Genomic DNA, 23,006 nt, shown 5'->3' on the forward strand with positions numbered 1-23,006 from the left:
CTGTGGAAAAAGGATTGTTCTGTGGCTTTCGATCCTTTCCGGGATGAGGGAACAGAGAATTTCCATGCCCATTCGCCCAGGAATACCCTTGGTTATTTCTCTCAGAGGCAGGTTCTGGGACTGAAGAAATGAGGGCCTTCCCTAGGGTGGCAATGCCTCTGTCTGCTTCTTACTACCCTTTCTGTTCTATGGGTCTTCTGCCCCCTTCTAGCCAATCTCATCTCTAAGAAGCGCCAGCCCAGGAAAGAAGGTGGTTTGTGGGTGTGGGTAGCAGATCTCAGTGTGAAGCGACAGGAAGTGCTTCCAAGGGGCTGGGACCCACGTCACTTGTAGACATCCTGTGCTGGGTCACGGTGACCCAACAGAAGGGCCACGTCTTACAAGTGAGGACCGCTGTGCTCCACTCTGCTCCCTCTCTGTCTGTGTCCCTCGTCTGTCCCAAGAAAAGCAAGTAGACAGAGAGGGGAGGTCTCTGGGAGGAGTAACAACCCTAACTGTAGGCCCAGAATTCTCCTGGCCTCTGCCTCTTTTCCTCTGCTTATGCTTCAAATGCCTCAGGGACATCCAAACATCCCTCAAGGACTTGGGAGAACTGCACAAAGCACCTCCAGCTAGGTGGGGCCAGTTCATTGGGCAATGGAGGGGCTTAGGGGTAAAATACTTTTATTTCAAGTGTCTGCTAATCTGGCAGCTCTAGGGAGTAAAGAACCCCCACTCTGGTGTGTGTGCTCCTGGAGGAGAAGGCCTAGGGCATTGTATTGGTAGAGGGGGCGTTACAGGATGTAAAAAGAAAGAAATTATAAAGATTTGGTAACACTAGGCTTGGTGAACTGGATCAGCGGCAGGAGGCAAATACGTTGCAATATTAACTATTATTGAGTTGTTCAGTTTCAAAGGAGTCAAGAGACACACATGCTGACTCTCCAGCTCAGGTCTATTAAAAAGAAATCAGCTACTCCATCAGCGACACACACTTGAGCACAAGCATCAGAGGTGGTACAGAGGCGATTTCGGCTTCTACTCACCTACGCAGTTATCACAAAGGCTGCAATGAGAGGCACGAGGAGGCCGGAAAATCTTGCAGGTGAAACAATATTTAAGTTTCACAGTCTGGCCATTGATGATGACTTCTTTGGTTCTGGGAGGTGGACGGTACCCCCCTGAACTGGTGCCGTTTGCGATATCTGTGGAGAAAAGAAAAAGGGTACATGCTGTTAACATAGCACTTAAATTCTGCAGGCCCTCGCAGCTAGAGGGCCTGGAGTCTGCATTTCCAAGTGCAGTACCCGCACCCAGCCTCGGGTCACCTGTGCCTTTTGGGGAGGCTCCTGATACTAGACACAAAAATGTGCTGTCCCACAACCTTAGCGCTCCTTGCCAGGGCTGGGGGCTGTGCTTACCAGTCCACGCGGGTGGGCGTGGACACGTACTGAGCTCTGGCCAATGGGGTGAGAGCACACGATGCCCCGCCCAGCCAGCGGGACTCCCCTGAGAGTCCCATTCTCACTTCTGGGGCCACCTTGGAGCTGCGAACTGGGGTACCTGAATAACCAAGCAGGCATAGGAAGGCTGTTTCTGAGACCTCTTAACTGGGCCATACTGTTACCTGGGCACCAAGTTCCTAGTGTTAAATTGCTGAAGGTTTGGATTTCATTTGTTATAGTAGCTAGCGTTCTATTTAATACTGTAGGTGATATTTCCTTTCAGAAACACTTTTCTTTTGCTATGGTGTACTCCAAATTCAGCTCAAGAATCTGCCCAATTTGCCCATTGCCCCCCTCAAAAATACCAGGTATTGGATAGGGGAATATGGATTTATAACATTTAAAAAATTGATTCTAAGAAATAAGATGCTGGTCAAACAAAACATAGAAATACAAATATGTCCATTTTTATTGTTTTAGTTTTGTGTTATCTTGCAGTCTGGCTCTTGTCCCTTAGAATCACCCAGGGAGCTCTTAAAACTCCCCTGATCCATGGACCCTTCCACAGACCCATTGATTCAGAGCCACCCGGGGTGATTCTCAGTGTGCTGCAGGGTTGAGAAGCCCTGCTCTACAGGAAGATAAAACAGCTAGTTTTATCCTCATCTAGATCCCTCCTAGCCTTGAGGCTTGCCAGAAAGAACGTAGGGCAGCTAGCTGTGCAGTCAAGAAGAGACCACCGGTGAGTGGAGATACAAGATACTCTTGTATCTGTGAGGGCTTCAGCTAGGACTCCACGGTGGATAAACACTGGCAGAGTGGAGCCTGGTGGCTAGAGGAAATCTCGGGAAATCTCAAGGTGTTCTCTCAAAACAGAGCTGGTAACATTAAAGGTAGCTGTTCATTGTAATCCATACACACTTAAAGGACACATCGTAAGACAGCGACAGTTGCAACATACTTTTGGTAAATTTCCGAAGTGGTAAGAATGAGTCCCATCATCCACTCAGCCCCCAACCCCCTCCCCCTACTCAACCTGGGCAGGAGTTAGGTGGTGAGTTTCGAAAACTACTGATATTTCGGTTCTGCCCTCAGAGATTCTGATTTCATTGGTGGGGGACAGACTGGCATCAGGGGTCAAACAGCCCCAGGTATGGGAGTCTGCAGCCACGGTACAGGACCGCTGCTCCAAGTGTGGTCCACGCAGCATCTGTGTCATTTGAGCGCTTGTCAGAGAAGCAGGTTCTGGATCCCGCGCGGGAACTACTGCCGCAGAATCTGCGTTTACCCAGATCCCCTGGGATTCGCACACTTGAAAGTTTGAGAACCCTGCCCTGGGTGCTTATGAATACTCCCCGCCCAGACAGCACACCCACCTCTTACTCTCACATTCCTTTTTGTTATGTGCCCAAAAACACTCACGTGTGTGATAAAGAACTAAACTTAGAGAACAGAGCTTCACTCCTGTGAAGGGGCTGCTTCACAAATCTCTCCCAGCCACCCAAGCATTTCCCCCCCAGCAGGGCCACTGTCACTCACTGACAGAACCCACAACTCCCATATCATGATTTCAGCCCCCTCTTTACCCCAGTCTTCTTTAAGGGATTGTCAGAGGCCTGAAATCTGCTGCTAGCCCTGTAGCCTAAGGTTTTGGTATTTATGCAAATACCAGCCTCACTAACGGGGTGAACATTCTGAGCAATTACTCTTCATGGAAAAGTAAGTTGGAGAAGGTCATAGGAGGAGAGGATGGAGAGTTCAGGGATACGTGAGGGACAGAAGGCCCTATGGAGGGCAGGGAAACGGAGACGTGAGGAGCAGCCTTTCTACTTTACCTTTTCATTAGGACAACCTTCCTACTCAGAATAATTAAATAGCTGTGGAGCCATCCAAAGGATGCTGGGTGATCTTGCCAAGCAGGACACCCTCTGTGTCCCACCTGCCTGGTGGAATGGTGCTGAATTCAGCATCTGGAGAGACACTCAACTCCCAAAGCATATATGCTGGGAAGAGGAAGGCATCTCAACGGATTCTGTAATAAGGAGAAAACAGAGACCACATGGCCATGTGCTTCCCCAAGCATCACGGTAAAAATAACTGGCTTTGAACATATCAAAGATAAGGTCAGAGCTCTACCGGTGCCAACTGGGTGCCACTGAGGCCTAAATTAATTATGACTCGGTGCCTCACTAGCCTTATGTCAGCTGTGAATTCTACTATGTCTATTTAGCTCTTGCAAACAGGTAGAAAAACTAGAAAGTCAGATACAGGTTTAAAAATAATCGAAACAATATTTGTGTCAGTTTCATCAGAGAAGTTTAAAAACTGATCTGTCAAGGAAAATATTTTAAAAAGTAGGGATGACAAACTTATCCACACAAGAATGACTAATAAAAAGTCTCCTTCTGAGGGGCAATGACGAAAAAGTATTTGCCAGCACTCCTTAAGACAAACTCTAGTGATCTCGAAGTTCCAAAGTACATTTTTGAAAGATTACACCTTTGATACAAAGTGAGCTGAAGGCTAGAATTCAACAGACATGGTAAACTGATGCTTAAGAATGAAACTAAAACCATAAACTCTTTGAATAAATATTTGGAGAGCTCTTTAGGTAAAAGAAATGGAAGAATCAGGAAACCTGGATTCAGGGCCCAGCTATGCCATCATTAAGTGATGGAAGGGCCACAGAACTAAAAATAAAAAACAGTCAGTTGATCTTCATAACGTATTCACTATAAGCAAAATACGTGCCAGAAGCAGTGGAGGACGCATCAATAAGCCCAGATGTCTCGTGGGGAGGGGTCAGCAAGGGGTCCTGCTGGGCTGTGTGATGCGGAACCTAGCCACCCCATCCCTGTCTGCTCTCCTTACGGTCTTCAGAGGCCGCGTAGCAAGTGCAAGTCTGATGGAAAAACTTGGGGCCTCCTGGGAGGTGCGGAAGGTCCCCGTGCACCTGGCCCCTCTTTTCTTGCAGCGCAATCTTACCCAGAGCCCGTGCTCCAAGCACAGCAGCCTCCCAGCGCTCCCTGAACAGGCAATGGAATGTTACACATTCCGAGGCAGCTGCACTTGACATCTTCTCCACCTGGGCCAACCTGTGTAGGTAATCCTTATTCTTTAGGTCCAGCTCAAGCTTCTCTGTGCAAACACTCTGAAAGCGGAGTTGCTTATTTCCTCCTTTGGGCTCTCACTGTACTTAGCTCATTTATATATCCAGTCAATAGCTCTGTATTGGGCTGTTAGGAGCCAGCCCTGTGCAGGGAGCTGGGGGTGCAGCAGGAACTACACAGATTTGTTTCTCTGCTGGTGGTATTCACAGGCTGGAGGGAAGACGGCGCCCTCAGCTAGTGCATCCAGTACCAGGACTGACTTTCCCATCTTCCCCCAGATGCTGCTCCAGGCCAGGGACCATGCCTTCCCCACTTTTATGTTCCCAGCATCTAGCACACAGTAGGTCCTCAAGAATAGCCTGCCGAATGGAAGGCCAATTGTCCTGGCAGGTAGGAAGCAATGATGTGATGCGGGGATGCACAGGACTGGTGACCCAACTCCTCCACGCCCACCTGTTAGTCACACTGCTCAGTGACACCTCCCTCCCCAGGAACGCCTGTCACGAAGTCCTTCTGAGGCTCTCACGCCTCTTAAACATGTCCATAGCTGCTGCTGGTCCAGAGACCCATCTCACACAGCTGGTCGGTGTCACCTGGGAGGGCTGCGCAAGATGGGCACCTAGCAACCTCAGGGCCCCCCAAAGTGGCTGTTACTCAATTCAGTAGCCTCTGCAGACCAGCAGCTCCAGGCACGCCTGTGCCCAGGACAGATGTGAATAATGAGGCCTTGAAACCACCTGAGGACAAAAGATGTCTCTCCTTAAACGTCAGACTGGTGCCCACAGCCTCCGTAAAATCTGTTTCTTGTCCCTGGGGATGACACACATCTGTGGCTGACGTCAGGGGCCACAGGAGGTGGCGTGCCTGGCCTAATCCTCAGTCACTTAGGTTTCTGATTCTGTTTTGTGCTGTTGACAACAATGGTGCCTCCGCTGGTGAGGGCTGCTCTTTATGGTTTAAATACAGTTGTTGAAAAAGAATAATTGAAGTCTGCAATAGCGAATGGTTAAAGAACACTAGAATTTGGGGCGGGGGAACCTCTAACAGTGCTGCACGTTTATATGAGCTTTTGCAAGGACATTTTTATACACGAGTGTTTTGAAAGAAAACTTAAAACCTTGAAATGGTCTTTTTCTTCATACTGCCCCCCCCCCCCAAATTGTTGAAGCAGACATACTAATGGAATCTCGGTGTAGCATTAACCTCGCAATGAGCTTATGGGCAAAGAATTAGGGGAACTGGGGAGAATTAGGGGGCTGGTCAGTGTGAGTTCAAGGACACAAAACTGCCTGTTAACTAAGTTGTAAGTTGTCTGTTAACATATACCTAGTTCAACGCCACTCTCCCAAAATAAGTCATCTTCTTTTTCTGAAGGAATAATAGCGCCCACTTCCTGCGAGACCCATTTGTCTGCCATCTTATTTATTCCTGCCCCAAATACAGGGACAACATTGTGGAACTTTTAAAATTGTTGACCTTCACCATACAGTAGTCCCGCCTTATTCAGGCTTTCGTTTTCCATGGTTTCAGTTACTCATGGTCAACTATGCCCAAAAACTAGGTCCAAAAGTGTTACATGGAAAATTCCAGAAATAAACATAAGTTTTAAATTGTGTGCCGTTCTGAGTACCTCACTTTATCTTATCACACAGGCATCGTGTCTTCTGGCATCGCAGGGAGGAGAAGGGTGAGTGCAGTACACTAAGATATTTTGAGAGAGAGAGAGACCACGTTCGTATAACTTTCATTATAGTATACTGTTATAATTATTGTATTTTATTATTAGTCATTGTTAATCTCTTCCTGGGCCTAATTTATATATTAAACTTTATCATAGGTATTTCTGTATAGGAAAACAAACATAGTTTAGTGCTATCTGCAGTTTCAGGCATCCACTGGGGGTCTTGGACGTATCCTCCATGGATAAGGGGGGCTACTGCATAAAATAACTGCACTCTACATTTTTAAAATGCAAAGGAGAAAAATCCCAATTTATAAAAGATGTAGATTAAGGGTTTTTCCTTTACCAAAAGGATACAGAACAGTGGCATTCTCTGGTGCTCTGAAGTTTCATAGACCGTTCACTAGCTGACAGAACGTCCACCAGAGTGGGAAGAACCTTTACTAATAGGTATTAGGTTGGTGCAAAAGTAATTGCAGTTTTTGCATTATTTTTAACCTTTTAAACTGCAATTACTTTTGCACCAACATAATATTTAGTTGGAAGGAAGATAAAGCATGCTCCTATTAGGATATAAGTTGCAGGGAAAGTGCAATTTGCTTTCTATTCAAGTCTTCATGACTACAGGTATTGCATGTGCTGAGAGGCAGCTGTTGGATCTAACAGATCTGAAATTTTCATTAGGCCCCTTTCGTTGGTGCTTTGCAGCATCTGGGACACACGCGACCCAACCTTAGATGGCTGATCTATCATGATGGAAGACGGTTAAGAGACACTTAGCCCAGACTCTTGGCTTATAAACTTCCAAGATCGTAAGAAAATATTAACAGTGACCAGATCTTAGACAAGTCAACCATCATTTTAAGTATTAAGGGAAAAAGGCAGAGCAAATTTTTGTCAGCGTGTGTTGAATGTTTGTCTTTGAGGAATGAAACTGATGCCTGAGGCAAGGCTCATGTAGGCAGATTTACAGCCTGAGCTATGTGGTGGGCAGACAGGGCAGCCTCCTCTGCTGAGTGGGCCCATCTCAAGGCGGAGCAGAGAGCACCCGAAAAGCCAGGAGCAAGAGAACCAGGAAAGGTGATGTGGGGAAGCCATAGGCAAGGGCAGGCCCCATGTCTGCCAGAGTGAGTCCTCTAAGGAATGGAAGACATATGAGATTCAGGGACCAGTTATTCTTTTCCAAATCATTTACTCACTCAACACCTATGAGTGTTGGAAGTACCCTGGTGGGCACCACAGACCAAGTCCCTGCCTTCAAGGAGCTTACAGTCTATAGGCAGAGATAGATATTAATTAAATAATCACAACTAAATGCATCATTACCCATCATGGTATTTTGTGACAGAGAAGCATGGAATGAGGACCTGAAGGACAATTGAGTAGGGCTTCCCTAGGCAATGTGTGTGTGTGTGTGTGTGAGTGTGCACACACTCTGGGAGTTGGGAGCAAGGCATTTCAGGCAGAGGGAGCAACTGTGTACTGGCCATGGAACAGGAGGCAGATGGCATATCCAAGAATTGAAGGGAGGACAGTGTGACCAGGACACAGAGTGAGAGGGAGACAGCGAGGAGGAAAAAAGGGGCTAGATTGCACAGAGCTTTGTAGTTATGTTTGGCATGCTGGCCTTCAACCTGCATGGAGGTGCAAAAGGAATTTGATTTGTTAATTTTATGTGTCAACCTGGCTAAGCTACGTGCCCAGGTGTTTGGTCAAACACCAGGACAGATATTGCTGCCAAGGTATTTTTAGATGAGATTGACATTTAAATCAGTAGACTTTGGGTAAAGCAGATTGCTCTCCATCATGTGGGTGGGCCTCGTCCAATCAGTTGAAGGTCTTAAGAGCAAAGGAACTGAGAAAAACACAATAAAAATATTTGTAGAGAATTGGGCAAAACAATCTTTTCCTGTCTACTTAATAGAAAATAGAAAAAGATAGCCTCGAAGAATGAACTTCATGTGCTACTCAGATTAGTTTCATTCATTTATTCATTCAATTATTTATTAGGTACCTACTATATGCTACCGTGTTTCCCTGAAAATAAGACCTAGCCAGACCATCAGCTCTAATGCGTCTTTTGGAGCAAAAATTAATATAAGACCCAGTCTTATACCATATCATATTATATAAGACCCAGTATTATATTATATTATATTATATTATATTATATTATATTATATTATATTATATTATATTATATTATATTATATTATACCCAGACTTATATTATAGTAAAATAAGACCGGGTCTTATATTAATTTTTGTTCCAAAAGACACATTAGAGTTGATGGTCCAGCTAGGTCTTATTTTTGGGGAAACATGGTAAATGGTCTGCTAGGTGCTTTGAATATAGTGGTAAATAAGTCCTCCGTCCTTTTGTGGCTTATACTCTAGGGAGGGCAGATAAGCCTAGAGATTAGATTTTTAATAATGTAAGTATATAAACAAATCACATTTAATAATAGATCTTAAACTTGGCTGAGGATCAAGATCACCTAGGGCAGTGATTCTCAGCCAGGGGTGACTTTGCCCCCAGGACGAATCTGACTACACACAAAAATGTGGAGGGAATGCTCCTGGTATCTAGTGGGTAGAGGACAGGGATGCTGCTTACACATCCACAATGCACGGGACGGCCCCCACAGCAAAGAATTATCCAGCCCAAAATATCAACAGTGCTGTGGCTAAGATACCTTGACCCACAGCTTTGCTACTCAAAGTGTGGTCCATGGACCAGGTATCAGCATCACCAGGACGTTTGCTAGAAATGAGTAATCCCAGGTGATTTAGATGCATGTGCAAGTTTGAGAAGCGTTGCTGTAGATGCAAATGACTGCAAGCAGGATGAAAGCCTGGTGAAATCCCCACTCTCTTCCTTTCAGTTTTCTCTGACAAGCATATACATGAAGGTCTGCTTACCTGGGAGACTTTAAAAATATGTAGACTCCTTGCTCCTGAAGATTCTTACCTGTGGTAGGAGCAAAAACCTACATTTTTTGAAAAGCTTTCTGTGTACATCTGATAAAGACAGGTTTGGCATCCATGGCAAACACTCTGCAAACACAGCTAAACCCTCACGCTGAACTGCAGTATCACCAGCTAGAGAATCGATGGGTTGGCTAAGAATGGAGATGCTAGAGAGAAAGATGTGTGCCATTTGCAAAGATGCTACCTTACTCAAAGAGTTGGTATTTTATCTAGTTAATTATGGAACATCTGCAGAATGAAACAGCCCGGCCAGTTTTCCAACTGTTCCTTTTTATTGTATCGATAGCAGGGCAACTTTTGATCAAAGAAAATCTTACAAAAAAAAAAAGAAAGAAAGAAATCCTGACTATCCAAAACAGGCAAGAGGATTTATGGACATTTGGTCCTGTCAAAAATGTCCATGCTTAGAAAATATCTCTGGGTTCAGATAACCCATAATATTTATTTACACTTTTGGTTTCCAGGATTAATACATAAAACACACTACCATGTGCCAAATGTCTTAATGGACGTGTTGGACAGAACCAAATATGACCCAATATCCTGCAAGGGGCAAGACTGAAGCCCTGGCTTACACGGACAGCCCCTAGTTGTCTTGTGCGCTATTCCCAGGGGGCACAGTTTGAAAAACATCATGACAGACAATAGCTATGGTCTGGAGTAGAAGCCAATTTTAGGCAAGAAAGTTTATATTAAATTAAACTTCATTCAAGGATAGATCTTGGCTCCGTTTGTGTGCTCTCTCAGAGTTAAGCCATGTGTGCTCATGGCTCTCAGCATGAATTTTCGCTGTGACTCTGAAGTGGAAAACATCAATCTTCATTCTGCTCCAAAACTAATTCCACGAGTAGAAACCCAAATATTCCTACAAACAGTTCTGAAAGCATAGATTCCAGAAAATAGGAACATGGGGTGGCCTTGGTGAAGAGAGAGAGATTTTTAATCTGGTGGAGATAACTGGCCTCAGTTTCCCCACATTTAAACTATGATAGTTTGGATGTCTGTAGTTCAGGGACATTGTAATTCATGGAAAGACCTGGAACTCTCAGATGCTACGTATGCTATTCACAGCTATCATACGCCCTTTTAGGGGGTCCTGTTATATATATCACACAAATTAACGCAATTAAAGACAGAAGACAAAATGCTTAGTAGCTATGACTGTTTTAATTAACTGAGTTATTCCAAAACATGCTTATAGAAAAAGGAAAATTAATGACTATTTTATTTTTTGCCGTACTATATTTTTCCACATGGATGACAAAGCCTCTCCCTTCAATGTAAAAGAAATACAGGTGGCTTTGTCCTTGAAAAGTTTTAATTTCCCTCAAATTTTGTCAAAGTTCTCTGAGAACACACACAAAACTACTGTGCTGTATAAATGAAAATCAATTCTTCTATTGAAGGGCAAAGCTAGAAATATTTGTGGGTGTTTCTACTCCGTGGGGACAGCGTGCGCATCATCAAAACCTACTGAATATCAGACGATGAAAGAGATCAATTTGGGTTGTCAGTGTTTTCAGTATTATAAGCAAGTAGATGAGAACACAGGTAAAAACTGGGCACTAGAAATCATGCCAGTGCAGGGCCATATTTCGTCATAATCACCAGGAAAATCTGATAGGCTTTAATTGAAATTTGAGTGGTATTAATGTGAGGGTATTAGCAAGCATCTGAATACAAGGATTGGCTTATATCTCATTCTGTACAGTAATGTTACACGATTTTATCTTAGAATCAAGGAAAATTTTATCTTAGTACCAAGGAAAAGAAAATTAAGGATGCCAGCACAGGAGTAATAGACACTGTTTATAAATGCAGTATACTTTCCAGGGAAAAATGGTCATCCACGATGATCACAGACTCTTACCTCTTTAGTCAACACAGCTTGGTTAAACTGAATAAGAATCTTCCGTAAGGTGACTAGAATCAATCAATCTATCTATCTATCTATCTATCTATCTATCTATCTATCTATCTATCTATCTAACTTCAAAAGTTTTCTATACATACTATTAGCAATAACCATTTGGAAACTACTATAAGGGAGTAAAATCCCATTTACAGCAGAGAAAAGCAACCACAAAACTTTAGGAATAAAGATAACAAAACAAAAAAATGGTAGATCTCATGAGAAGAAAACTATAAAACAATATAGAGACTTAAGAAGTTTTGAAAAACATATCTGTATCCCAGAGTAGAATATTCTGTATTTTAAATACGTCAATTCTTCTCAGATTACTTTATGCATCTATTGCAATGCTAATCAAAATCTCACTATTATTTGGGGAAATTCTGACAAACCAGAAAAAATGATTCTAAGCTTCATCTGGAAGAATAAAACAGGAGAATATTCGCAAAAGTAAAATTATGAGGGGAAATATGATTGTCCCAGGAAAAAAAATGAAACAGTGAAACCAAATAGAACATTCTCAAAAAGATGCAAATTCTGTAAGATTCAGTATTTTATAAATATAGCATTTCAAATCAGAGGAGAAAGCATGGGTTATTCAATAAATGGAATTAGGATAAACAGGTAATCATTGGGGGGGGGGGGATCTGAAGTTGGAGCCATACTTCAAATCAATACCAAGCATTTAAATGTAAAAAATAAAAACATCTAAGAACTAGGAAAATATACATAAACTTATCAGATTTGGGGGCTGGGGAAGCCCTTCCTAAACATATACAATGAGGCAGTACATATAAAGATAGGTAGTTGTGACTACATAAAATAATTTTAGACCTATATGTCAAAAACCCCATAAAATGCAAATGATAACGTAGATACATATTTGTTACACATATAACAAAGGGTAATATCTTTAAAGAGCTTTTGCAAATGATTAGGAAAAAGACAAATATTCCAATAAGAAAATGGGCAAAAGAGATGAACGAGTAACTCACAGATGAAGAGAGAAACACGGTCAGTAAATATATTTGCTCCCCCAGTTTCATACACACTAAGTCAAAGGTTAATTTTAAGTGATAATATTTAGTATTGGTGAGAGTAGGGAGAACAGGCACACTCATGTACTTTTGCTGAGAGTATAAATTAATACAATTCTTTGAGGAACAACTTGTCTCTGTATCTCAAAACCTTAACAATGGCCCAGCAAGAGCACTTTTAGACATTGGACCTGAGGAAATTTTCATGGATATTGACTGCAATACTGTTTTTTATTATTAAAAACTGAGAACAACTTAAAAGTCACCAAGAGGGAAGTAGTTAAACAAATTATGACACACGCCCCTGCAATGGCCGACCACATAGCTATTAAAGATGGAGCAGAATGGTTCAGAGTATATTCAGTGGCAGGGGACATCTGTTTTCAAAATAATGTACAATGGGAGCCCATACTTGTGTAAAAATATATTATGCAGAGGAAAAATATTGGAAGGCTACATCCAAATGTTAACCATGGATATCTCTGATTGGTAGTACTAATAAATAAATAAATTAATTAATTAAAAGTAAAGAAACAAATTCTCTTTTATGCTTTTCAAGGTTTCTACAATCAATACTCAGAGGGCGCCCCAAAAATGTATACACGATTTATGATAACATTGCTTACAATGTATATACATTTTTTTGGTACCCCAGTATATTACTTTGTAATGAACAAAAAAATGTTACTTTTCAAACAGAGTTTGGAAAGAGACACAACACATCTGCAAAAGGAATTGAGGTAGTTTTGGTTCCCTACAACTCATAAATGTAGACGTCAATGGAAGTATCTCTGCTCTTCAAAAATAATTACAAATTCATCGGTTTCATCAATAATTTTAAAAAGATGTCCTCTCTATGTCTTCTAAAGACTAGTTGTAAGTAAGGTGTCTTTTAGATTCTTTTTTTCTTTCCTGAAACTCTGTGAGAAGGAGGTAATTTGAATCATCAGGGACCACTTGTAACTCTTGGAATTTTAATTCTCCTCCCAGGCCTCTGGCAGCCACACCGGGCTATTTGAGGCCAAGTAACTAAGTTAGCTCACAACACAGATTATCTATCTCAGCATAACATTAATCTCTAGGAAAAGTGCCTTTCATGCTACTGGGCACTGCATTCTTTCATCTGCCAAAATACTGTCCAGATTTTGCGCCATGAGGAAGCAAGGGGAAAACAGCATTTTCCTGGGCGTCAGGAGACCAAGTTATATCGTCCACACTCTGCCACCACTGCGTGAACTTAATTTCTCTGGGTTCCTCAGATCTGTATAATAGGGGGCTGGAGAGCTGACCAATGAGGTTCCTGACTGTTTTGGGGTGTAGGAGGCTGTACAGGGCTCATGTTCCCCAACTTTCCCACTCCATTTTGCTTTGTGCTGTTCCAATGTATGTGACTAAGTCTGAATGACACTGAGTAACTTGCCTAGTTGTTCACGGACACATTACTTGTATTGTGCATTAGTCCCGCAAGCAGATGGTAAATGGGTTGAAGGCACACAAGCACTTAATAAACGCTGGTGAACCTAAATCCAGCCCACCACTAAACCAATAAACTAATTCCCACTTAGAGCGACTGAAATGACATGCGTCAGATACTCTTACTTCGGACTGTGGCACTGAGGACGTTTCCACATGGAAGATGTCACCAGCAGGTGTCTAGCATCTCACCCTGAGGGCCCCACACCTGCCTTAGTGAACCCTCAGCGGCCCTCAAAGGCCCACACCTGGGACGTCTCTGGTGCGAGGTCTGAATAAAAAGCCAAGAATGAGTTTTACGTAAAGTTGCGCATAAGATTGGCTGTAGTGACTTCGTCTGCCCTTTGTCTGCTCCCTGGCACTTTAATAAAGGACTATAAGTGCTGTGAAGTAAAAATGTATGAGCACGGAACAGAATTCAGATGAATTATTTATTAGCAAGCACCTTGTGATCAATAGCAGCATAGTCTAGATTCTGACAAAAACCAATTTCATTTTTCTTTGTATTCTTTCCAATGCCAACAGCATGACTCGTAGCGCTAGTCAGCAACTCACTTAAATGTCTGCTGTATTGGACGGAATGAGAAGCAAATTGAGTTTCCACTTCTAGAGAGATTAGCATGTAATGGTCACCAATCTGTACATATTTAAAAAAATATGCATGCTTAATATAAAAGACAATTCCTAAATGTCTACAACTCTCTCTCCAGCCACATAGACATACTGGTAACTCTGATTTTTTCCCCCCTTCTGATGAATAAAGTGACTTGCTTGGGTCCCAAGCTTGGTTGGCATGAAGAGTGAGTTACAATCTGAATCTTTTTACGTCTTTTGTCTCTGATTATCCAAGTGAGGTCCCTGCCCCACTCTTCTTATGAGAGAGTCAGCTGAGACCACGAGAAAAGAACAATTTTAACTGTAAAGAATATGTGATGTTTGATTTGTCTAAAAAATTAGCTGGTCAACACGGTAGGAGTTTCTCAATTTTTTGGTCTATTACTTAGAAGAAATATGACTGAGAAATTCTGTGTCCAGCCCATGTTCACCTGCGAGAGCCCTGATATTCGCAGAGTCAAGCATGCCCTTGCAGTTGGCCTACAGACTAACGAATTCGCGGGATGGCCGCACTCAGGGGTGACTGAATGCCTGAAGCTCTTTACCCCACCAAAATACCGCGTGTTTCACTTTCATTCAGGCTTCTAGAAAAGTCCCAGAACTGCAATGCAGCTCCAGACTTGTAGCAGAGGCAAGGACTCTGCCCTATTCACCCCGAAATCCCACAGTCCAGCCCAACACTTGGTACCCAGGAGACCCTTGGTGGGTCCTTATGGAGCCAGTGGGTCCTGAAACCACTGACTCTCTCATCCTGTGTCTGACTGCCCTGCCTCATGGCCTTTCATCTCCTGGGTGGAAAGGCAGAGCTCCTGAGGTGTTTCTAGGCTTTTCCCTGACTCAGGCAGAGTGGGAGCTTGGGGGGAGGTGGAGAGGTGACAACGGATGGGGACTTTCCCCTTGATGGCTTCCTAGCTGACGTGCCCTCCATTCTCTGAGGGGGCCATCAAATACCCATGGCGCTGTCTCTGCCTCACACGTGTAAAATGCTCCAGTGCATCTGGTGACTTTCAAGGTGGCAAATCTCAAGCATTACTGTGCAAAAGGACCACTTGGGAAATGTGCTAGGAGTAGGCCCTACCTCCTAGAGACTGATCTGTGGGTTCAGGCCGGGGCCTGGGAACCTGCACTGTTACAAGCAGCTCAGGTGACCCATCCAGGGGGTCGGCAGACCTCAGGGTGACAGACAGTGGCTCAATGACTCCCGTACCGCCCCCTGTGTAGAAGCAGGAACCCCCCCCATCTCCCTAGAGATGGTGCGTGGGGCGCCCAAGTCTCGGCTGCTGCAGGCCTCGCCTCCCCAGCCCCTGCGAAGGGAAAACTAAGGGTCTGCACAGAATGTGGAGGGAGGCGGGGCCCCTGCCTGGAAGAGCTTCCAGTTGGGTAGTTAGGAGTCGGCCCTTCTCACGGTCCCCACGGTCCAGGGATCCCGGACCCAGCTTCCTTCCCTCACTGCCCAGACCCGCGGGGTTCATGACCAATGACGCACGCTTCACACTTCAGGCTTCAGCGCCCCGGGCTGCAGCTGCCCGACCTGATTTCCACACCCACACTTTCCTGCATGCCGTCAAACTGAACCTTCTGACCCTTCCTGCCAAAAGCTCTCAGAGCAAAGGAACTGAAATTTTGTCTCTCACTTAACCCACAAAACCCTCAGATACGAAGAGAAAAAGGTAAGACTCCAAGAACCTTTATACATTATGGGTTTAAGTTACACATTCAAACCAGTTGTTCAAGAGCTACGTGTAAGAGCACCAGCTCTGTGCCAGGTCTGTGCGTATGGTCTAGGGTTATAAACCGAGGTTATAAACCGAGAGCAGCTGCTTTGTCATCGCTACTCCCCTTATTTACCCCGGGGTAGGATGGTGGTCGCACATTTGAGACTTCAAGATATGCCTGTGCCTGCCGGGGAGCCCAAGTGCTGAGTCAGAATCTCCAGTGGAAGGTGCTCACGCGTGTATAAATGCACATTATCAAAAATACACACATTGTAAAAAACAAAACAAACAGCATGTAAAGTGTTCAAACCTCCATGGGGCTTCTGATCTGCATTAACGATGGAAACCCTTGACCTCGGCCATCCCCTGGCACTTGACAGCTGCTCAGTCTGTACTGATGAAAACTCAGGCAGGAAAACTCTGAATTCTCTCCCTCCCTCCCCATCCATTTACGGCATGCGTCTCCTATTCACAAGCATGTTGTTCTGAGTGAAGCTGAGTAAGTACCCATCTCAGGGGTAGTGGCACGAGCCACCCTCAGTAATGACTCTGATTTCCTATAAAGAACGTCCTTGCACTGGGCCACCTAACACATCCAAGCTCTGAGGACCTGGGCTCCCCCAAAATGTCTTCCAGCGGTGCGCACTTATGCACCAGCCACTTTGCAGTTTTAGTGTCTCAGGGGCTTTGATTCTAAACATGTCATTGCAGCCTTGTTCAATTTCTTATTCCTTATGTCCTGATCAGTGTGCGATTAGACAGTACCAACACAGTGCTATCTGTACTTGTACGTCATGCTTGCGGAAGCAACTGTTTTCACAGTTTCTTCAGGTGCCATGTATCCGCTGCTCATAGAGCTTCTGTGAATCAGGCAAGGCCATTGGATCCCACCGTCCAGATGAGGAAAGGAAGCCCCGAGAGAAGGTCCATGATTTGCCAAGGCCATGCAACTGGTAAGTGGGATTGCTTGATAAATGCTTGTGGCAAGGACACCTATTAGAGTTTATGTGATGACATTTTTTTCTGGTCATAAAAGTAATAGATGCTCATCCTAGAGGATTTGGAATAGCAAAAACATACAAAGAAAAAAATCAAAACTTAATTTAAAATGAGAATTCTGTGGTCAGTGCATCCACAAAAAAACCAGTGATATATTTTTCCAATCCTTTTGCTATACTTATGTATATATTAAGATTGCACTGTACATACAATTTTATATTTTGCATATTTTCATCTGACATTGTATCATGGTCATTTTCAAGTCATTAAATATTTTTGAAACCAATGTTTTGATGACTTAATAGTCATTATAGAAGTACACTTTGCTGCTGCTGTACATTTAAGTTGCTCCTAATTCTCTACACTATTATAAATAACTCTACAAACACATCTTCATATTTATCTTTCAAGTAAGGTTTAACTTTTGCTCCTTCAAGCTCTGTAAAGTGTATCATGGTCAATTTCCTTTCATATTGGATTTCTTTCATCATCTTTATATTTTGGTTCTCACATTCACTTGCAAAAGTTGATACAATGTGGAAAGACAGCTCCTAATGCTCTTTCTACAAATTCCAGGTCTTCAAAAGCTTTCCTTCCAGACTCTTTTCTGGGCAAAACATTTATAACTGGCATACTGCAAAATAATACTCATAACAGACAACCCGGAGCTTGAAATGATGAAACACAAAACAGTGAAATTAATGATTGCAATATTATTTTAACTGAGAAATGAGAAGTGTCCACAAAACGTGGACAGCACTTTCCTTCCAGGAAGGTGCCCTTAAGGTGGCAAAAGGGTTGAGCTCTCTCCACTAGACAGGGTCAGCAAATCCCTGCTTTGTCAGATTCCTTCCACCGGTGCAGGCACAAAACAGCTGCTGATGGCCAGTTGTACCAACAGGAAGTAAGGCAAGTGGCTGATTCTAGAGTGGGGTTTCCGGTGCACTTGCTGGGGAGCTAAGCTGTCTTGGAGACGAGAGCGTCAAAAGGCAAAATAGCCAACTTTGCACTGACAGTTCAGCACACCTGCTTCAGAAGGCTGCCAGGCAGCCAGGTGCCTGGGCTGAAACCCACTTGTCACAGAGAGATGGCGTTGCCTCGGATGGCTAACTGCATCCAGTGAATCACCTCTGCAATCTGCTTCTGTCATCACCATCAGACTCTGTCCATAACTGCCAAAGTGTGTGAATGGTTATTAAAATACGGATGAAAGAAAACCAAGCACCATTTATCATCATGGAAGAGCAGTTGTTAACTGCTTTTACCTCGGAAGACCTTCATGGGAAACCCTCCCAATCCTTACACTGCGTGTGTTTTGCGCTGTAACAACTCTGAAGTTCGATTAGAATCAGAAGAGCTCACTATCATTTCTCTCTCGGAGTTGGAGGGGAAATCCAGCCCCCAGGAGACCGGGGACTGGGCAGCTCTCCTGGCAGGTCCCTTTTCCAGATGTTTTCTCCTCTAACAAGCTCCTTCCTCTCTCTGGCTGCGTCAGGAAAGAGAAGGGGCCTCCACCAAGGAGGAGAAATCTTCAGTCCATGCTATCTGAACTCTGCTATATTGCTTTACACCCCCAAAGTTCACTGGGTGATTTTTGCAAAATGCCATACCAATACTTTTTATTTTAGTAATGACTCCCTAGAAGCCCCGTGTGCAGTGTCAAGTGGAAAAATGGAATCATAAGGACTTGAAATGAGGGTCTTAGATAGAAGAAATAAAACCCAACACACAATTTTTAGTCTTTTAGTGCTTTCGCTTGAAACCAATCTTCCTTTATTGATGGGCTGTTTGCCTTTCTTATATTAGAAATTCCTCTTTCCCCACAAACTTGAATTCCATTTCAGCACCAAAGTTATTGGTTTTGTTTTCCTGGGGAGCTGGTAATGGCTGGATGTCAGCGCTCTGGATGGCCTGCTCCTGTCTCTAAATGGCCCATCTGAGGCTCTCTGGGTGATGGATGGCTCTGAAACAGTTTCCCTCTGGTAAGAGAAACTGGCCGAGGTGGGATGTGAACCACAAGCCTGCATTCTTATACACCAGGCGGCAATCAGATGGGAACCAGGGCGAGTGACACGGATGTCACCAAGCTCAGAGTAATTACCAGCCTTTCTCTGGAATGGCAGTATTGCTGTTGGGGAGTTTAGACTCTGCTGTCCAAGGTGGGGGCCACTGCCACTTGTAGCTCTGGAACACTAAAAGTGTGTCTAGTCTCAATTGGGATGTGTTGCAGGTGTAAAATACACACCAGATTTGAAAGATTCAGTACAAAAAGGAGAATGTGAACTATTTCAATACTCTCTAAATATTGATTATATGTCCAAATGGTAACATTGTGAAGAACTGGCTATGATAAAATGTAGTATTAAAATTAATTTCACCTGCTTCTTTTTGCTACTAGAAAATGGCTACAAGAACGTTTAAAATGACATGTGTGGCGTGCATTTGTAACTCACAGTCTATTTCTGTTGGATAGTACTGGTTTAGGCAATCAAAAACACTGGTATGTAGCCTTCATTTCTTTCCTGGTCTACTCATTAACACTTTGTAAGAGGGTATTTTCCCGCCAAATCGCGTCGTAACGTGGGGCTTTTTTGACATTTTCTCGCCAAAATTAGACTTTCCGTAAAATATTCATATCTTTCAATCTATTTGATATTTTTCTATGAAACTTTCAGTGTTTTAGTTTAAAAAGAGGTCTCTATTTATTTACTTTGCAAAATTTTTGCCGGTTCCAACTAGAGGCGATATGATGAGTTTACTCGTTTCTCGCAAAAAATGTGTTTTAATAGATCGCAACCTTCTCCTCCCACACTCTCCCTGACCCCCGGGCCTGCCCAGGTCTCACCTGTCACCTCCTGCTCAAAGCCCTGCTTCAATATCAACTTAACCCTTCCTCCTCTGATTCTTGGGGCTGAGGGAACTGACTTCTCTGCTTGGACTCTTTGTCTCTAGCTTTCCTTTGAAATCTGAGAATCTATTTGAATCTTCATACAAATTCCTGACATTTTTGTAAACCAGAGTCGATATTTTTCTTCCTTTCAAACCTTGCTTGACCACCTGGATTTCAGACCCACCCCTGCTTTGTAGTGAAAACTCTGTCACCCTGGCACCGCCTTAACTGACCCCTGACCCAGTGCAGTGGGTAAGAACATGGGCTTAGTGACCAGACAGGTCACTACAGTGGCTTGGCTCTGCCACTTACCAGTTGAGAGACTTGTAAGTTGCTTGTTCTATCCATGTCCCAGTTTCTCCAGCTGTAAACGGAATAATCATTGCACCTGCCTCCTACGATAGCTGAGAGGATTAAATTAACATCTGTAACACACTCAAGCACTGCTAGGCATACAGCATCTGCTATATACGTACGCATTAGCCATTCTCCGTCTTTCCTGGTTGTTTTCTGGCCTGCTGAACTCTGGACTGAGTAGCCATTACCTGCCCTGGCACTAACCAAATTCATTAATTACTACCCCTCACTCCTGTACACCACCAATGCCAGCCAAAGGAACCCAGTTTGGGCCCCTGGATTTCCCTTTTTGATCACTACTTTCTGAAACAACACCGCCCTTCTTCTAGTCTCTGTCTCCCCATCCTCCCCACCTCGGCCCCAAAATACCATTTCCTCAGGCAATTCTTATCCTCATCCTCATGACTTTTGAAATCCAGATCAGATTTGCTTTCCCCGCGGCTCCCTGTGACTCATCTCCCTGGATTCTCTCCCCAGCCCATGGTTCCCTCTCACAAACTCAATTTACATTATAGCACCGGTTCTCAACCAGGGCGATTTGGCCCCCTAGCCCCCCAGGGGACATTTGGCACTGTCAGGGGACAATCTCATTGTCACAAATGGGGAAGGGGAGTGCTAGTGGCATCTAGTGGGTATTGGGGAGAGAGGCTACGAAACACCCTGCAAACACAGGATGGTCCTCCACCACAAAGAATTCTCTGGCCCAGACCATCAATAGTGCAAAGATCTGCAGTGCAATCATCTGCCCTCATTGATGTTCTTGTTTAAAAAAAAAAAAAAAAAAAAAAGCCTTCCTGACCATCTGCAAGCCAAGGAGAGAGGCCTCAGGGGCAACCAAACCTGCCAACACCTTGATCTTGGACTTGTAGCCTCCAGAACTGTGAGAAAATAAATTTCTGTTGTTTTGAAAAAAACAAAACCAGGGGGCCTTCAGTGGTTTCACTTGTGTGTTAACATAGCCGCAGCTAGATTTCTTTGGATTCAAGCAGATTGATTACTAATAATGATTAATTTTCTAACTAAACAGCGAGCCAGGAATTTTTTCATTAAATGTCTGAGGTATGTCATCACAAGATTGAAAAAAAAAAAGCCACATAAATGTTTGAAACGTTCTGCTCTCGTTGAGATAAAAATGCAGAAGTCTCTCTGCAGTCACCAACCAAAGGTTTGTCTAACTACAGGAGAGGCTGCGGGGCGTCAGGCAGCTTCCTGCCAACTCCAGCCACAATCACACAGGCGACCTGCTTGCAGCGGGTTTCATTTCTATGTTCTTTTCGAGGAACTTGACCTTTCTGTTGGTATTCACAGGATTACCATATATGATAGCAAAACCTGGTCATCTGCATCTAAGAGAAAAATGTGACTCTTCTGATCTGAAATGGGAGTGGCGTGGAGGAAAGTGCCTCAATGATCTAAAATTGATGTGAGGTCATGTGAGCCATGGGGGAACAGGACAGCTAGAAACTGTCCCCTAGTCTGTCACAGGTCTGCCCTGAAAATAATGATAACTAAATAGTGGGGAGAGAAGACCATCCCGCCCATTCGCACCCCCAGATAGCAGCACCCATAAGTCCACAGGGCGGGTGGGGGGGGGTTACATAGAGCACAAGTGACCCAGCCCTGAGCCCACTCCTGCCCAGGCGAGGAAGCTGAGCAAAGGCAGATGGCAGCCACAGGCACACTTGTGTATGGTTCCCCTCAGTAAATCTGTCTCTGCTCGGTGGTGAGCGGCCCTGCAGCGCGGGACAGAAGACCACGCCCACCCTGTTAGATAAAAGGTCTCGGACTTAGAATATGTGTCGTCCTCTCAGATGAGGGTCAGCCACCATTCTGAGTTCAGTAAAATGAACCTGAACCATGGTAAAATGACAGAAACTAAAAACAACAAAGGATCAGAGGTCACCATTCAGAGTGGGCCTCTTCTCTGGATGCTTCCAAAATTCAGTATGACACAGGAGTTACCAGGATCTGGTCAGAAAGTCCTGGCCTCACAGACACCTGGGATGACCCCATCTCGCCCTCCCAAATGCACCCATCATACCTGAGTACAAAAGATTTACATCTTGTAAAACGACACATGTCCCCTGTGCTTCCTGCTAGGATTCTGGCTTTGGAGCAGCCCTGACAACACCAACAGTCCCACATTGTCTGGGAACGACCACAGTACACTGGCTTTAGGGATCAGACGTCCTTTGGTAGGAAGTGGAAAGCAACCTTTTCTGGGGAGGCAGCAGGAGTGTTTTAATGTTTTTGCTGGGACGTGGCACCCAGAGGCTCTGGTGACCGTGTGACACGGTTCTCAGCTCCTCTCCCTGCAGTCTGAGTCTGAGCTCTGGAAATCTGAGTCCAACGACAGCCACCCACTCCTGAGGCTCTATGCAGCCGGGTTCACTGGGCCATAACTTGTCATGCTGGCCCCCAAAGCAAAAGCACGCGCCGTTTCCCTTGAAGAGTCCACACGAGATCATTCAGCCCAGGTACTGTTCTTAACTAAGTTTCTCCGGGAATTTCTCATTTGGGTCACTACATCTGCACCTTAGAAAATGGACCACAGGAAGGTGATCCACCTGTTCCCCTGCTAACCCCTTCGAGACGTGTGAATCTTTGGTTGTTCAACCCTGCAGAGAGGCTCAGCTCTGCCCTGAGAGACGTGGAATCCATAAACAGTGAAGGATCGCATAGGAGAAGCTGCATCTCTAACCCAGCAGTTCTCAGAGTGGGGCCTCCTGGAAACTGGCCAGAAGTGCAAATGCTCAGGCCCCAGCCCAGACCTACTGACCAGAAACTCTGGAGGTGGGCCCA

At 44.3% G+C, this 23,006-nt stretch overlaps 1 protein-coding gene across 3 annotated transcripts in view; it reads right to left on the minus strand.

Moving 5' to 3' along the window:
- The window catches only part of ZDHHC14 (zDHHC palmitoyltransferase 14), a 249,325-nt gene that overhangs the window by 77,216 nt on the left and 149,103 nt on the right, over window positions 1-23,006 (minus strand). For all 3 annotated transcript variants that reach the window (XM_074333749.2, XM_019749318.3, XM_019749308.3), the window contains exon 3: window positions 1,026-1,184. In XM_074333749.2, the coding sequence (XP_074189850.2) occupies window positions 1,026-1,184 (159 nt within the window). The remainder of the gene's footprint in view (window positions 1-1,025; window positions 1,185-23,006) is intronic.

Source organism: Rhinolophus sinicus, chromosome 2 (assembly GCF_057876585.1).
Source record: "Rhinolophus sinicus isolate RSI-liver-muscle chromosome 2, RSI-T2T, whole genome shotgun sequence".
Classification (NCBI taxonomy): Eukaryota; Metazoa; Chordata; class Mammalia; order Chiroptera; family Rhinolophidae; genus Rhinolophus; species Rhinolophus sinicus.